The sequence below is a fragment of the Polyergus mexicanus genome, unplaced genomic scaffold, assembly GCF_030449975.1.
Source record: "Polyergus mexicanus isolate NDT 795.1 unplaced genomic scaffold, iyPolMexi1.0 SCAF_8, whole genome shotgun sequence".
Taxonomy (NCBI): domain Eukaryota; kingdom Metazoa; phylum Arthropoda; class Insecta; order Hymenoptera; family Formicidae; genus Polyergus; species Polyergus mexicanus.
Genome location: NW_027223328.1, coordinates 8,657,438 through 8,671,200, shown reverse-complemented (window position 1 = coordinate 8,671,200; position 13,763 = coordinate 8,657,438). Strand labels below are relative to the sequence as shown.

Genomic DNA, 13,763 nt, shown 5'->3' with positions numbered 1-13,763 from the left:
TTTTATGTGTAAATTTAGTAAAAATCCAAAATTGGTGAAAAATTTTCTTTGATATATCTGTAACATAATGTATATATACATTATTGACATTTTAAACAAAGTTAATTTGTTAATTATGATTAAGATAATTACTTTAATAATTTTATTATTATATCTTTTTTCATTTTTTTATTTACAAACAATAACTTTTCTTAATCTAACATTTATACGAGTAGTGAATTAAATTTAAAAATACATAATTTTAAGAAGAAAGAGCGATTGTTTGCATATATATATATATATCATTACCAAAGCTGTTTACATATAAAATTATTAAGTTATACAATATAATCATAATTAATGTGAAAAATAGTAAAATATTATTTTAAGAATAAAGATTATATATTCTGGCGATATAAATTGAAACTTACCAGTCTTAGGAAAGTTCTGCCGAGCATACGTGGTTGATCCGCATAATACTTGACACCCTCGATCAACACCCTGCCGAACGATCTAAGTAAGGCCGGAATTAATTATCATGCCAAAATCACACCACGCCTAACATGCTATGGAATGGAAGTCTGCGTCATTTCTAAAGTGCGACACATCTCACTTAAATGCGACACGGAGAGAAAAATAATGTGATATTTTGGTTATCAGTATTATTTACTGATATACGGGGAAACGGCTCTTATATGGGTCTTTACGAAGAAATTAGAATCTGATTTAACTCTCAGAGTGAAACAGCAAGATCAACATTAACGGACGCTAACAGATTAATGTCGATCTAATTAGTAACGTAGTCAATACAAAATTAATTTATCTAGTAACGTACATTGATATATGATAATATAATGGTAATTTTCTTTCGTGACAGTTAGACAAACATTACGTTTATCTCAGGCTTATACAACTTTATAAAATTTGATACGTTACAAAGTCATATTTAACATTTAAATAGGGCACTATAATTAATCTTTTAAAAAGCAATAGTTTAGATATAGATTAATTTTTTGGGATACATTTACGAAGAAGCACACTACCACACAAAATACGTTTCGATATGTAAACTTACGCTATACATCGTAATCCGCTAAAAAAATCGTGTGTGCAGCGTACATAGTATGCGTATGTAGTGTGATTGTGTGACAATCTTTACCAATTTAAATGATAAACTAATTATAACGCCAAAGATAAATAGAGTTTGTTTCGGTGTGTTTCTATGTGTATATATTTCTCCAATGTTCAGTATTGTACTTATGTACTTATTTATACAACTTTTAAATGAATAATAATATGTAACTATAATAAATTCTTTGAAAAAAAAAAAGATATATTATTTAATAAAGTTTTATCTTATCAGCTTGCAATTATTATTTACACGTTATAATAAACTCTGTTTTATATCTAGTGTTTTTAACTCCTTCACTGATAAATCAAATAAAAACTAGTGGAAAAAGGCGTATAAGGTGTCCGACTTTATACAATATTATCAAATGTATTCACGAATGCTTGTGTAACAGTATCGCAGTGCGTCGTTTTATTTTACTATCACGTGTACGCTATAAATACATACGTGTTATGAAAATCGGCTATTTGTTTGAGATTAGTGAAAATAATTTCTTTGTTGTCTCGTACGCTCCGCGGGACATCAGGATTGTCGAGAGGCTTCAGGTAACGTTCAACGACAAGCTGAAGATCCCTACCGAATTCTTCTTCCGTCTCGATTAACTCTTTCACAACGGCTCTGTAAATGGACGAAAGATATACGTCTATTAAATGTATCACATATAACGTTATAGCATAATTAAAAGTGTTAAAGAAATTGTAATTTCCATAAACTTGCAATATAAAATAAAATATAATTAAATAAACGCGATAGAATAATTTAAAGATAAAAATTAAAAAAGTGAAGTTAAAAGATCGCGTAATTAGAAAGCTAAAAATGTTAAGCATAGGCTTAAGAAATTCCGAATTAAATCAATATAAATACATACTCTCGCCGATAATGAGAATCTTCTGGTCGACTCATTGTTGAACTTTCTTCGCTGAGCGCTGTTTGCATTAAAATGGACATGGGTAGCCATCCCTGCCTTCCATCGGATGCACGAACGTGTACCCTAAAAATAATAAATTCTATTAGATATGTATCATAGAAAGAGATATTATAATATATAAAAGAAATATTTTTGCTAGATATTTGTGTGTTTTTTTTTAGAGATTATAAGAATTTAATAAAAAATATTATAGAATTACATAAATTTTTTATTCAGAGTTACACATTATTAATCTCTGATAATCTCTATACGGTCACATTTCATTTAAAAACTTATTAAAAATATATCTTCTCCTTGAAATATCCACGTACAAATTTTGCCATTATTTTTGAATCAGCTTGGACTCATCTAACAATTGGATTAAATTCGATCGGATGCTATCGAAAGAGGTGATATATGTAGATAGAAGACGTTTGAGTGCGTAGGAGTCGCGTAGCTATATTTACGCGAAATGACTAAGGCTGCGTGCCATCTTGTCATCGAAGTCATCGTCCATTCACAGAACGCAAAATTTGCTGGCGATTATGTCCGAATTGCTATACGTGACAAGCTTTATCATGCAACATTTACATTTTCCCGAATAATCACGTGTATCGTCTAAGACAAGAGCATTATAAATATAAAAATTGAAATAAAACACGTTGGACAATTAAAAATAAATTTTGCTTTTATATTGCTGCAGAAATGCAACTTATTCTTCCTTTCGCCAATCCAATAAACGATACCAATTAATGATAATGATTTGTAGTTATAGAAATTGAGGAATATTTTCGTTCAATAATCATCGCGAGCATATGGTTAAAAATTTCTAACGCGAATTTTCAGAGGCTCCATTAACACGGGCGTCCTCCCGGCATTCGAAGATTCTTTCTTGGTAATAACTTATGCACTATCAGTTTTACTGACACTCTGGCCAACTGCCAATCACGCAAAGATCCCGCGCGAGATATTATTGCCTTGGATGTGTATAAATGCTTAATCTTCATTAGCGTCGTCATAATTCAACGATGTTAAATTTATTTCGGAATCGCGTTTAAGTCCAAATTTGCGCTCAATGATACTAACGTAACCGTGGACCATTTTTGTCTCATCTATCGTTATTTAAACGATCACAAACCGATGTGCCGGGAATTATCACTGAGATTCGCTTAACTATTCTGTATCTCCGAACAATTCTAAACACGCCAACAAATCTGATATAACAGCGAAGAGAAATTTATATGAATCATTCTCCGTAAATAGTTCAATAATATATATTTATCTCTGTACATTAAATTTTATTTATACTACAGATACTTTCGCTGAAAATATACGCTTTGACACGAGGCTCATTATAATTCTCGTACATTAGATCTAGGAAGAACGTCCTCGTTGTGGCCACTCCTCTTTTGTTACTTCGTCGTTTACGCAACATATGCGGTACATTTGATGTATTTCGCTAAACTTCAAATATAAATTTAGATGATAGCTTTTGAGAACGATGAATCATGCGTTTGTTCAAAAGGATTGCAGATCCTTTTTTCTTTTTATTTATCTCCTTTCTTCTTTTTCAGTTTTGCTTTTACTAATATAATATATTTGAATTTATCGACAGATTTTTTTTTTTTTTTTTTTCATATAATTAATAAACTCTGATATTTCGATCAAGTTATTCGTAGTCTCATCGAAATAAATGTGCATTCGTTCCTCGAAAATCGATACGTATTTCTTGTCAAAGTTAAAGTATCGTCATTACACATACGAGATGAAAGACGTCAACGATGTTTTGGCGATGACGACAAATCGTTATCCTATAGCGACAGAAAGTTGACGATGACGTGCTGCCGAGAGTCACAGAAGTTAATGTCACAGCCTTCGTTATTCTATTTTAAGTCGGACAGACTTTGTTACGAAAGCGCGATGAAACGTCATACGGCAAAAAAAAAAAAAAATTACGCTTTTGACTGTAAAATTAGCGAACGCCGGACTTTATAATCGTCCCTCATCGTCTCGGATGTTTTCCGAGGTAAAAAAAAATGAAAAATACACATCATTATTTCGGATCTCGACACTTTACCTTTGAAGGCTCGAGTTCGATTCGACACTCGAGCTGTTTCGAGCACGCGGATCCGCGTGATTTCGACGTGGACGGATTGACAGCTTGTGCTTTGCGGCCGAATTGTCCAGGATATCGCCGACCTCGACCTCCAGATCGGGGTCCACCCTCGCTTTCCTACAACAACGCGAAGTATCCTCTGTAGAGGTTCGTCGGCTCGCGCGACGAAAAAAAAATTTGTAGAAAAAAAGACATGCGTTTTGACGTTACATTAATTAATATTATATAGCGTATGCATTATGATACTGCATTTTTTAGAATTTCTTATTTATTTGTTATTTGACATCAGTGTTATCAGAGCCAATTACATCGCAACGAATGGTTCTAGAACGTGCAAAGCGATTGAAGCAGTGCTGACGTTTTGCAAGCGTTGTGATAGCATGAGAGTGCCGTTCGCAAATTATATGTGTAACGTTTCGCAGCATACTGTTCCATCTTGTTAATTTCACGGATATAGCTTTGAAAGCCATGTGCTGTGCTAATTTTGCGACATCTAACAGCAAGCCATAGTCTTCACAGTATACGGTTGTGCAAGGCGTTTCTCCACTGTTATACGTTACTTTATTCCTTAAATCCTATACGATTTAGCAGTAGCACGAGACTCTCATCCACGGACATTCGAGGATTATTCACACGTGTGAGTGAGCGTGTGTACGTGTTCGCGGACGCCAACTTTCTTACGTAACCGCGATATCTTTATGCCGTCGTAAATTTCACGCAAATTCTCCGTCTGTTTTTATCAATTCCACGCAACACACTAGATGTGACACACCGAATGCTAATGCAACCACCATACGGTATAGAAATAACCTCAAGCGGATGTTTAAACAGAAGCCGAAGAAGCAGTCTTGCAGCTACCAGGGCAATGATCCTCGCGCCATACAGTTTGACATCCGGATTGACCTGACCATAGTTAAGGTCTTCACCCCGAGAAACCGCAGCGCGAAATAGGTGCGACCGCGGTTTATCATGCACAAACAGTGGCCGCGTTCAGGACTTAACGTTATTTGCGCACGCTCTCGCGACGACGTTGAGCCAGCATCAGATTTAATGGCGAGACGCACCTGTTAGCTATAAATACGTTCGATCAATCACTCGGCTCTATCGCTTCCGCGTTTGAGAGCCGAGATCTCGAAGATATCGGTAATAAACAGCCTGGACAATCATTATCCGGTGCATCGACGCGCGCTGAATGCGATGCGTACGCGTGCACGTGTGTGCGGGTGAATCGCGTGAGCTATTTTTAATCATGCGATGGATTTTATACATCGCGCGGAACGCGCGGCTGCCACCCACGTGTACGCGCGACGATGTAAAGGCAGCGCGTTGACAATACACATCTCGAGAAGCACTGTCATCATTCTTCTTCTTTTTAAATTGTTGATATATCCTTGAACTAAAAATTGCTTACTTCGCTGAATCGTCATGCTCGATGGCCTCGACGATGTCGCCGACGTGCACAGTGAATCCGTCGATGTCCCCCACGTAGTCCTTCACAACGACGTAATTTTCCGAGGATCCCTGTGAACAAAAATACAGTAGCATAAATAGAAGAACAAACAGTAATACGTGACATTTTTTTAGGCGCACTTTAAAATAAAGCTCTTTAATTTATGCATCTATTTTATGAATCGTAGAATACGGGTAAATTGTGCCAACCAAAATTCAGACAGGTTTTGTAACCATTCATTGCTGACGGAATTAGTCGGCGGAAATCTTAAATATCACAAGAAACTGGATTCAACAAATCATTATTTAAAAAGCCGACATTTCTCTGTGATACACATAGAATTATTTCTGTCTTTTTATTTTTACTACTTTTAAATCGTAAATAACCGATACTTGATATCATTAACATCGTGATATTATTACGCTTCTCGATATAGAATATACATACTTATATATTCCATTTTATTTAATTTATTATAGATTATTAATCTATTAATTTATTTCTGTAATTATAAATTATTAATTTATGTAAAATATAATAATTTCAATGAAGGATTTGTAAATATGAAGAAATGTGATCACTGCGTTCTCCATTCTTCTTATACTTTACCCGCTCGAGGCTATCCTTCTGCCGAACGTCTTTCAGCCTTTTTAGGCTCGGCGTGTTCTCCCTACTGATCGAGAGAAGAGCGACAGATTGTTCGGACCTAGACAAGGTCGCGATGCCATTGTTCTCCTGCTTATGAGAGCTACCGTTTGCAGAACTGTCCAAGCTGCTAGCGATCGAGGTCGTGCCGGTGAACGTGGCTGATATCACCTCACCGTCTGTATCTACTTCCTTTGCCATCGGGCAGCAATACATGGAGAATCGGTGGGCAGTCGGGCGATTCAATCTGAGCGCCGAAAACACGTGCAACGGTTCGAAGTGATGTATACCGTTCTCGTCGAGAACAGTATAGGCGACCTCGCCGGTCAGCACCGACCGGGAGGCTTCCCGGGGCACGACCGCCTGCATACCCTGTTTTAGAATCATAAAGATGGATGATGGTTTATGACTTCTTTTTAGCAGAAACTCTTCCATTGCCAGACTGTTGTCGGCATGCAACAACGCGGTCGGAACGTCGACCGAGGATAGCAATGGGGCCTCTTCAGGTACAATCATCAGCGCGGCGCTTTCTCTTACGAGAGTTCGCAGCCGCGGGTCCGTTCTAGCCAGTTCGGGATCACTACACAACTGTCCGAGAGCGTTCATAAAAGGCGGCCGTTCCTCCGCGAGTCTCCTCATGATGGCCAGTCTCTTCAGGACGTCCATGGTAACCCGATCGTTTGCCAGCATCTGGGTGGATTTCTCGTCACTGATCACAGCCAGTAGGCTACTAGCCGTGTCGGACATTCCCAGGGCCCGCGCCAAGCCTACCGCTTGCAGCAACATCTCGCGCACGTCCGATCCATGTTCGGCGTTCAATAGCTCCTTCACGCGAATCTCGCTCGATTCTCGGACGGCCTGGACGATCGCTTTGTAAACCGTCTCTGTGGCTTCTTTCTCCGTTACCACGTCCGCCACGTGTCGCGATACATTCTCTAGAACGAGCGAAACGAGTTCGGGATCGTTCCTCGAGACGGTTCGAAAGGCCGGTCCGATCAGGTCCGTGCTATGTTCTTCTTCAAGAACCATTGACAGCTTCTTCATCACGGTGTCCTGTTGCAAAGACTGACCGGAACTCATAGCCGATTTGAGTATATCAACTTTACTATTCTTAGCGATTAATAGTTCCGATAGCACATCCTGGCAAAGAGAACTACGATTCTGTGGAATCAAGAGAATTTTTAGAACTTCGTCGACTAAACGATCGACGTCTCGATTGTTTCGACGCAATAGCACATTGAAAGACTCGCTAACGAAAGAATAAACGAAATCTTGAGAGTTGTTATTATCTATCTGTTGGTCGTTTGATAATATTAAGACAGCTGCTGTGATTGCCGCTCTTATCGCATCCTGAAGAAGTTTGATGCTGTTGTCGCCGTTTGTTCCACTTTCTTTTTCTTCTTTAACAGCAGGTGAATAGACACCATTGGTCAGCACTGCTGCATTTGCGGGATTTGAATCTCGTTGTTGTTGTTGCAAAACTATATTTTTTGCCAGTTGTGCGACCATTGATACGATTTGTGCCATTTTCACTGCCGTGCCACCTTGTAAACTTAATTTTGTCTTCGCTACGGCGAGGGCCTGCTCCACTGCCTTTGGATTTACATTTACATCTACCGACGGCAAGCTCGTCGCGACTTTCCGTCCTACAGACAATCCTGCTTCGGATAGCTCGCGTAGCATTTTAGCGTCTATACTGGTCTCGCCGCGATGACGAAAGTGTGGATTATAATTCAAATGCTGCGGTCGCAATAATTGCAGCTCCTCAGGTGTGACCTCAAAGCCCTGCACGGAAAATTCCAGCTCGCCTTCGGGCGTATCAATAAGATCGGGGGCGACGAAACAAGGACCTTCTTCCGTCTGAACGATTTGACCTGGTACAAAGGTCACACCCATCTCGCCCGCTTCCACTACACGACCTGGTACGAATCTGGGTCCATCCGGCGTATCTACCACTTGTCCGGGCACAAATCTGGATCCTTCCTCTTCAGTATAAATCACTTGACCAGGGATAAACGTTGGTCCGACTTTGGTATCGACGATCTGACCCGGCACGAAACGTGGTCCATCCGCCGTATTCACCGTTTGACCGGGCACAAACTTAGGCCCTGTCCGGGTTTCTGCTATTTGACCAGGCACGAACTTTGGTCCGCTGCTAGTGTCGATCACTTGGCCCGGCACAAACTCATCCCCTTTCTCTGTCGTAACTACCTGACCCGGTAAGAAGCCATCCTCAGTCATGACACCCGGCACGAAACGTGGCCCGTCCTTGTCGCCGCTAACTAATTGACCTGGCACAATTTTCCTGCCCTCTGGCAACTTCTTCACGTTTTCCGGGAAAAACTCGATACCTCTTTCCGTTTGCACCATGTAACCGAAAATCTCGCGCTGTTGGAGAATCGATAGCGCATTTGTGGTTCTTGAGTCCACCGGTATGCCGACGGGACCGACATCTTGAAAGATTACTTCGTCGAATTTGTTCGCCGCGACGAACTCGAAACTTTTTCCAGTGACGATAGTTCGTCCTGGACAGAAAATTATGTTTTCTGGAGTTTTCAGCACCTGTCCTTCAACGAACTTCTGACCTTTCAGAGTATCCAGCATCATTCCTGGCACGAATGTCGATGTATTTTCTGTGTCCTTGGCGATGCCCGGTACAAAATGTTTCTCATCTGATTTCGTGGTGACATATTGACCAGGAACAAATCGCAGACCTTTATTTGTCAGCAGTGTTTGTCCAGGAACAAATCTAGGTTCGCCGTTCGGCGATTCGACGCATTGACCAGGTACAAACTCATATTTGTCGTTAATACGCACGTTCTGTCCTGGTACGAAAACCGATTCGCTACGATAATCCGTAACGGTTTGACCTGCCATGAATCGGTCTCCATCCGGGGTGACGACGGTTTGTCCCGCGATAAAAGTTCCGTCCATTGTTATTTGACCAGCCACGAATTTCGGGCCTTCCTCTGTCAGAATGGTCTGACCTTCGACGAACTTAATGCCCTCGCTCGTATGAAACGTCTGACCTTGAACGAAACATTCGCCCCGCTCTGTCGTCAAAGTCTGCCCGGCGACAAATACCGGCGTTTTCGCCCCGTCTGAATCTTCGACAGTAATGATTTGTCCAGGAACTAGAAGAGGCCCGTCGGGCGTATTGAGGGTAAGTCCAGGCACAAAGGTAAGACCTTGAGGCGTTTGCAAAGTTTGGCCGGGCACGAAAATGACGCCTGACGGTGTCTGTACCGTTTGACCCGTGACAAATCTTTCCGCCGACTTGATATCCAATCTGAGCCCTTTGACATTGTGCATTGTAGTTTTCTTGCCAGTAGGCAGATTCCGTACCAGTTCGGGGATTTCCTCCATCCGAGGCAGACATTCCAACGTTGGTTCTTCGGCTTGAAGAAGCTTTTCCGTTATGTTCGCGCTCTCTTCAAGATCATTTTGCGAGATACTCCGAATAGCGCTTTGCAGCGTTATTTCCGTTTTCGCAATCAAAGGTGTCAGAGGTTTTGCAATCGCGATTGCCTCAAAACCTCCTACGGACTCGAACAAGGGGCTGGTGTATAGGATTGGTTCCCGGTCTAAAATTTGCGGCTCGGCGTTTACAGGAACTGGCATATTTTCGATTATCGGCACGCCGGCTGATTTAATCGTGTTATTTTGAAAAAAATTCCAGTCTAATACATTGGAGATCGGTTTCGCTACATCCTTGAGGGCGTTCGAAATGTTCAAGACGTCAGAAGACCGTAGTCTCGCCTGCTCCACATCCACGTGCCTCCAGTCTTCCGCCATCGTCTCCATTTTAATCTCCTCTTTGATACTCCTTAACTTGAGTTGCTTGGTACGCCGGAGCTCTTCCTCGTCGGCTGCCTTCTCCTTTTCCTCGAAAATTCTCCTCGCATAATTCAGCGCGTTCTGCTTCTTTCTCTTTCGCTTTCTAGCCTCAGCCTCCAGCCTTTCTCGCTCCTTCAACACTTCCTCTCCCGGTCCCAACCCGTCGTAAAGATTTTCAAAATCTTCCAGGTTCTTGAAATCCACGGACACATTCTTGCCCTGCTTCAGCCTCAGCAAAACAGTGTCGCAGTCCCGCGAGAGCATGACGTCCTTGACGTCTCCATCCCTAACAGCAGCTTCTAACTTTGCCGGGAACACGAGACTGCATCTTCGTTCCTCTACCGTGTACACGAACTTCTCCTCCTCCTCGATAGGAGTTTGTTTCGCATTCAGGAGTTCTCGCAAAACGCGCTGTTGCTCGCCCTCGCCCTCTAAAATCGGGAAGATGTAGCGGTAGTCCTTGAGCACTACGTGCCTCTTCTTTTCGCCGACGATCAGACCGGCGGTGTAATGATGCGGTCCAAAGCCCGAAGCGTTCGTCGTGATCTTGCATTTCGATTTATCGTGAGCGTGCGGGCCCAGCAACACCGGAATGTAATGATGAGTCGGCAGGCCATAAGACTTGCCAGTAATGCGGCAAAATCGCTTCGCATCCGCTGGACTTATCGGCGGTAACAGTGGGAAATAATTTGGCCTGGGAAGACCCCGGCTCTTACCTGTGATCCTGCAGAAGGACATTATCCACCTCCGAAATAATCATTCGACATCCGATCTTGATAAAGTCATGGATACAAGTCTTGTCGCTTTTGTCTTCAAAATCGATTATAGCGATAGATTACAGATTATTCTTCACCGTGTTGAGTACGTCAAAATTTTGTGAGATTGCGTAGATACTTCAATTTTTTTTACATTGAGGATTTTGGATCCCTCGATCGGTCTTTATAATCTTCAATTAAAGCGAAAGTTGATTGAGATCGCGAGTAAATGCGATGATATGTACAGATATTCTGAGATTTTAGGTAGTCTAGATTTATCTGAATACGAATTCCCTCATGAATTGGATGGATCATTGATCTTAAAAACACACTGCGAAAGCTTGCGTTTTAAACGATTACCACAGAACAAAGATTGATCTATGTCGTTTTCTACTTCAGGATTAATGTCCAATTGTATCGTTTACGCTCGCATTGTCAATAAAACCGTTGGCCGGCGAGATGAATAAATGAACATTAGCTCGAAACTTGGCATCTCGACAATGGGAATCGCGAATTCGCGCATTCGATCATTCACGCGCATCGCCGTCTCGCCCCCGCCGTGCCCCGATCGAGTTTCGTCTCGACGTCTTTCGTCGATTCATTTATGTTGCACGTGTCTTGATGAGTACAATTTCTCATGCATACGATCTTCTTTCCTTTTCTAAACAAAATATTTAATTCAGAACACACACAGTGCACCATTTAACTTCTCATTATACTTATTAAATTATCGGTGGAACTTGATTACTTATTTTTTATATTTGTAAAGATTATTAATAATAAAACTTAGTAGTAATAAAAAAATTTAGCTCTTTTATATATCATTTGAATATGTATCTTATTTTATTATGTGCATTTTTTATTGCTTTAAAAAAAATGATTTATTTTACTGACATATCTATCACAATGCATTTTCTTTATAATTCTTAATTGTAACAAATTTTTTCAATATGATTTCTTATTATCAGTTAATTTCATTATAATAAAGTAACGAAAACTTATTTTCTTCATTGCAACGAAAAATTCGTTTTATTGTCAAAGTTATACGTGTTCAAAATTATTTGTTCTCTTCGTAAAGCTGTCGTATTTAACCATTTGACATTTTACTTCCCGATTGCTTAATATTCCGCACACTCATCAACTGTAGACTGACACTAATTTTGCGCTCTTATAATATTTATAAACTAAAAAAAATTTTTGTATATTATTACATGTTACAAATTGTAGTCTTGTAATTTCTCACTTTCACCGATATTCATTAATATCGTGCACACAATTATACTGTCGCACATAATTTTTTGACAGCAACCAATCTCGTGCAATGTGTGTGTATGAAAATTCTTCAATATATATTTTTTTTTTTTTAATTTCTTTCCATATATTGATTTCTGAGGCAATTTCTGACTTATTCTGTTTTTCTGTTAGAAATAAAAAATTGTTTTCTGTTAGACAAACGTTTATTCTCGTTATCGGAATCAACCGCGTGATGTCATTCGATTTTCGTTCCAGTCCGATCGGATGTGCCCGTTCCCCGTTATTTCCGTTCGATCATTTCGTCGGTTCACCGTTAAATTCGTTTGTACAAATTGCCGATTAAACAGTTTTAATCATTATTATCGATTACATGGTTCGACTTTTCGCGAGATGCGCTCTCCCGAGGAAAGTGTATCGGCGATACGCGGCGAAAGCGAGACTACTCTCGGCGTACGAAGTGGCTAAGAGCGGTTTGCACAGCGAGTCTCTCTCGGCTCCCACGACCAGAAATAGCCTACCCTTCTTACACTTCTCCAATACATCTTTAGAACGGAGTATACGGACCCGGGTCCTCGTCAAATCGTGTATGGTGCACACACCGCATTTTCGACGTTCGAGAGTTCGACCGAGGGAGTTTTTCGTATCGCTTACGGGGTTTCCCAATGTAGAATCTCAATGGCAACTAACAATAAAGAACATGTTCAATCGCAAATAATAATTCTAGCACTTATTGCATTTTTTTAAATAGCAAATTAAAATAAATAAGATACACACACATATATATATATATATAATAAATAATATACACATATATATATATATAAAATACATATAATATAATAATGTAATTTTTTTTTGTAAAATCAATAATTAATTTTGATAGTAATATTTTAATGGTTTTCCTAAGAAAGAAAGAAAATACTATATTTTCATAATTAATAATTGCTCATTAAGAACAATAAATAATTTACTAGTCTGATTAGTAGTCAATGCTAATGTTATTGTTAATAATACTATAAAGTAGTATTCTCTTTTCTATCTTCTATAAATTTTTCTCAGTTAAAAAAAAATAGCTTTCTCAATTTGTATTATATCTAAATAATTATGCACTGTTTAATAGTAGTTTTTTAATTTTGGTCGCATCTTTAAAAAACTAAAAAAAAATTATCATAATTTTAACAGGCATATGAGAATAAATTTTATTCTTTCAGAGACAATTGATATTAATTTTACATAGCATTAAATAATTTCACGAGAAATAAACAACTTGGCACACTGATTGAGCAAAGACATTTCGATTAACTGTGCGATGCATATCAAATCGCATAATTAATGGCGCTCGACGTATCTATCTGCAATGCGAAATTACATAATAAATTAAAAACAAGACGAATGCACTACTTTTGGCTAGTTTATGACATGCGATTATTTATTCGTATATTCCTGGTTGGATCATATATTTCATCATGAAGTCGAAATAGTCGAGCACGTATATTATTCGGACATCACAAAATATTTATCACCGTTTAAATCATACAATAAAGTATTTCGTGCAAAAGTAACAACTTTGCTATTCTCATAAAAGTGAATCAGACAGAAACGTACGGTCAGCTAGGAATGTTTAAATTTATTAATGTATCGATAGTTTTAGATATTAGATAAATCACAAATATCGAATATTAATAAAGCAT

The 13,763-nt window shown here is 39.3% G+C and overlaps 1 protein-coding gene across 8 annotated transcripts in view; it reads right to left on the bottom strand.

Moving 5' to 3' along the window:
- Positions 1–10,835, bottom strand: part of Obsc (Obscurin) — a 36,211-nt gene extending 25,376 nt beyond the window's left edge. For 2 of the 8 annotated variants that reach the window (XM_070300089.1, XM_070300092.1), the window contains exons 1-6: positions 6,191–10,834; positions 5,543–5,652; positions 4,093–4,248; positions 1,977–2,099; positions 1,556–1,726; positions 411–492 (exon numbers count right to left, since the gene is read on the bottom strand). In XM_070300089.1, the coding sequence (XP_070156190.1) occupies positions 411–492; positions 1,556–1,726; positions 1,977–2,099; positions 4,093–4,248; positions 5,543–5,652; positions 6,191–10,801 (5,253 nt within the window). In that variant the 5' untranslated portion in view covers positions 10,802–10,834. Of the gene's footprint in view, positions 1–410; positions 493–1,555; positions 1,727–1,976; positions 2,100–4,092; positions 4,249–5,542; positions 5,653–6,190 lie in introns of all 8 variants that reach the window. The other 6 variants (XM_070300094.1, XM_070300095.1, XM_070300087.1 and 3 more) reach the window with 5 other exon arrangements.
- Between the last annotated feature and the right edge of the window lie 2,928 nt (positions 10,836–13,763).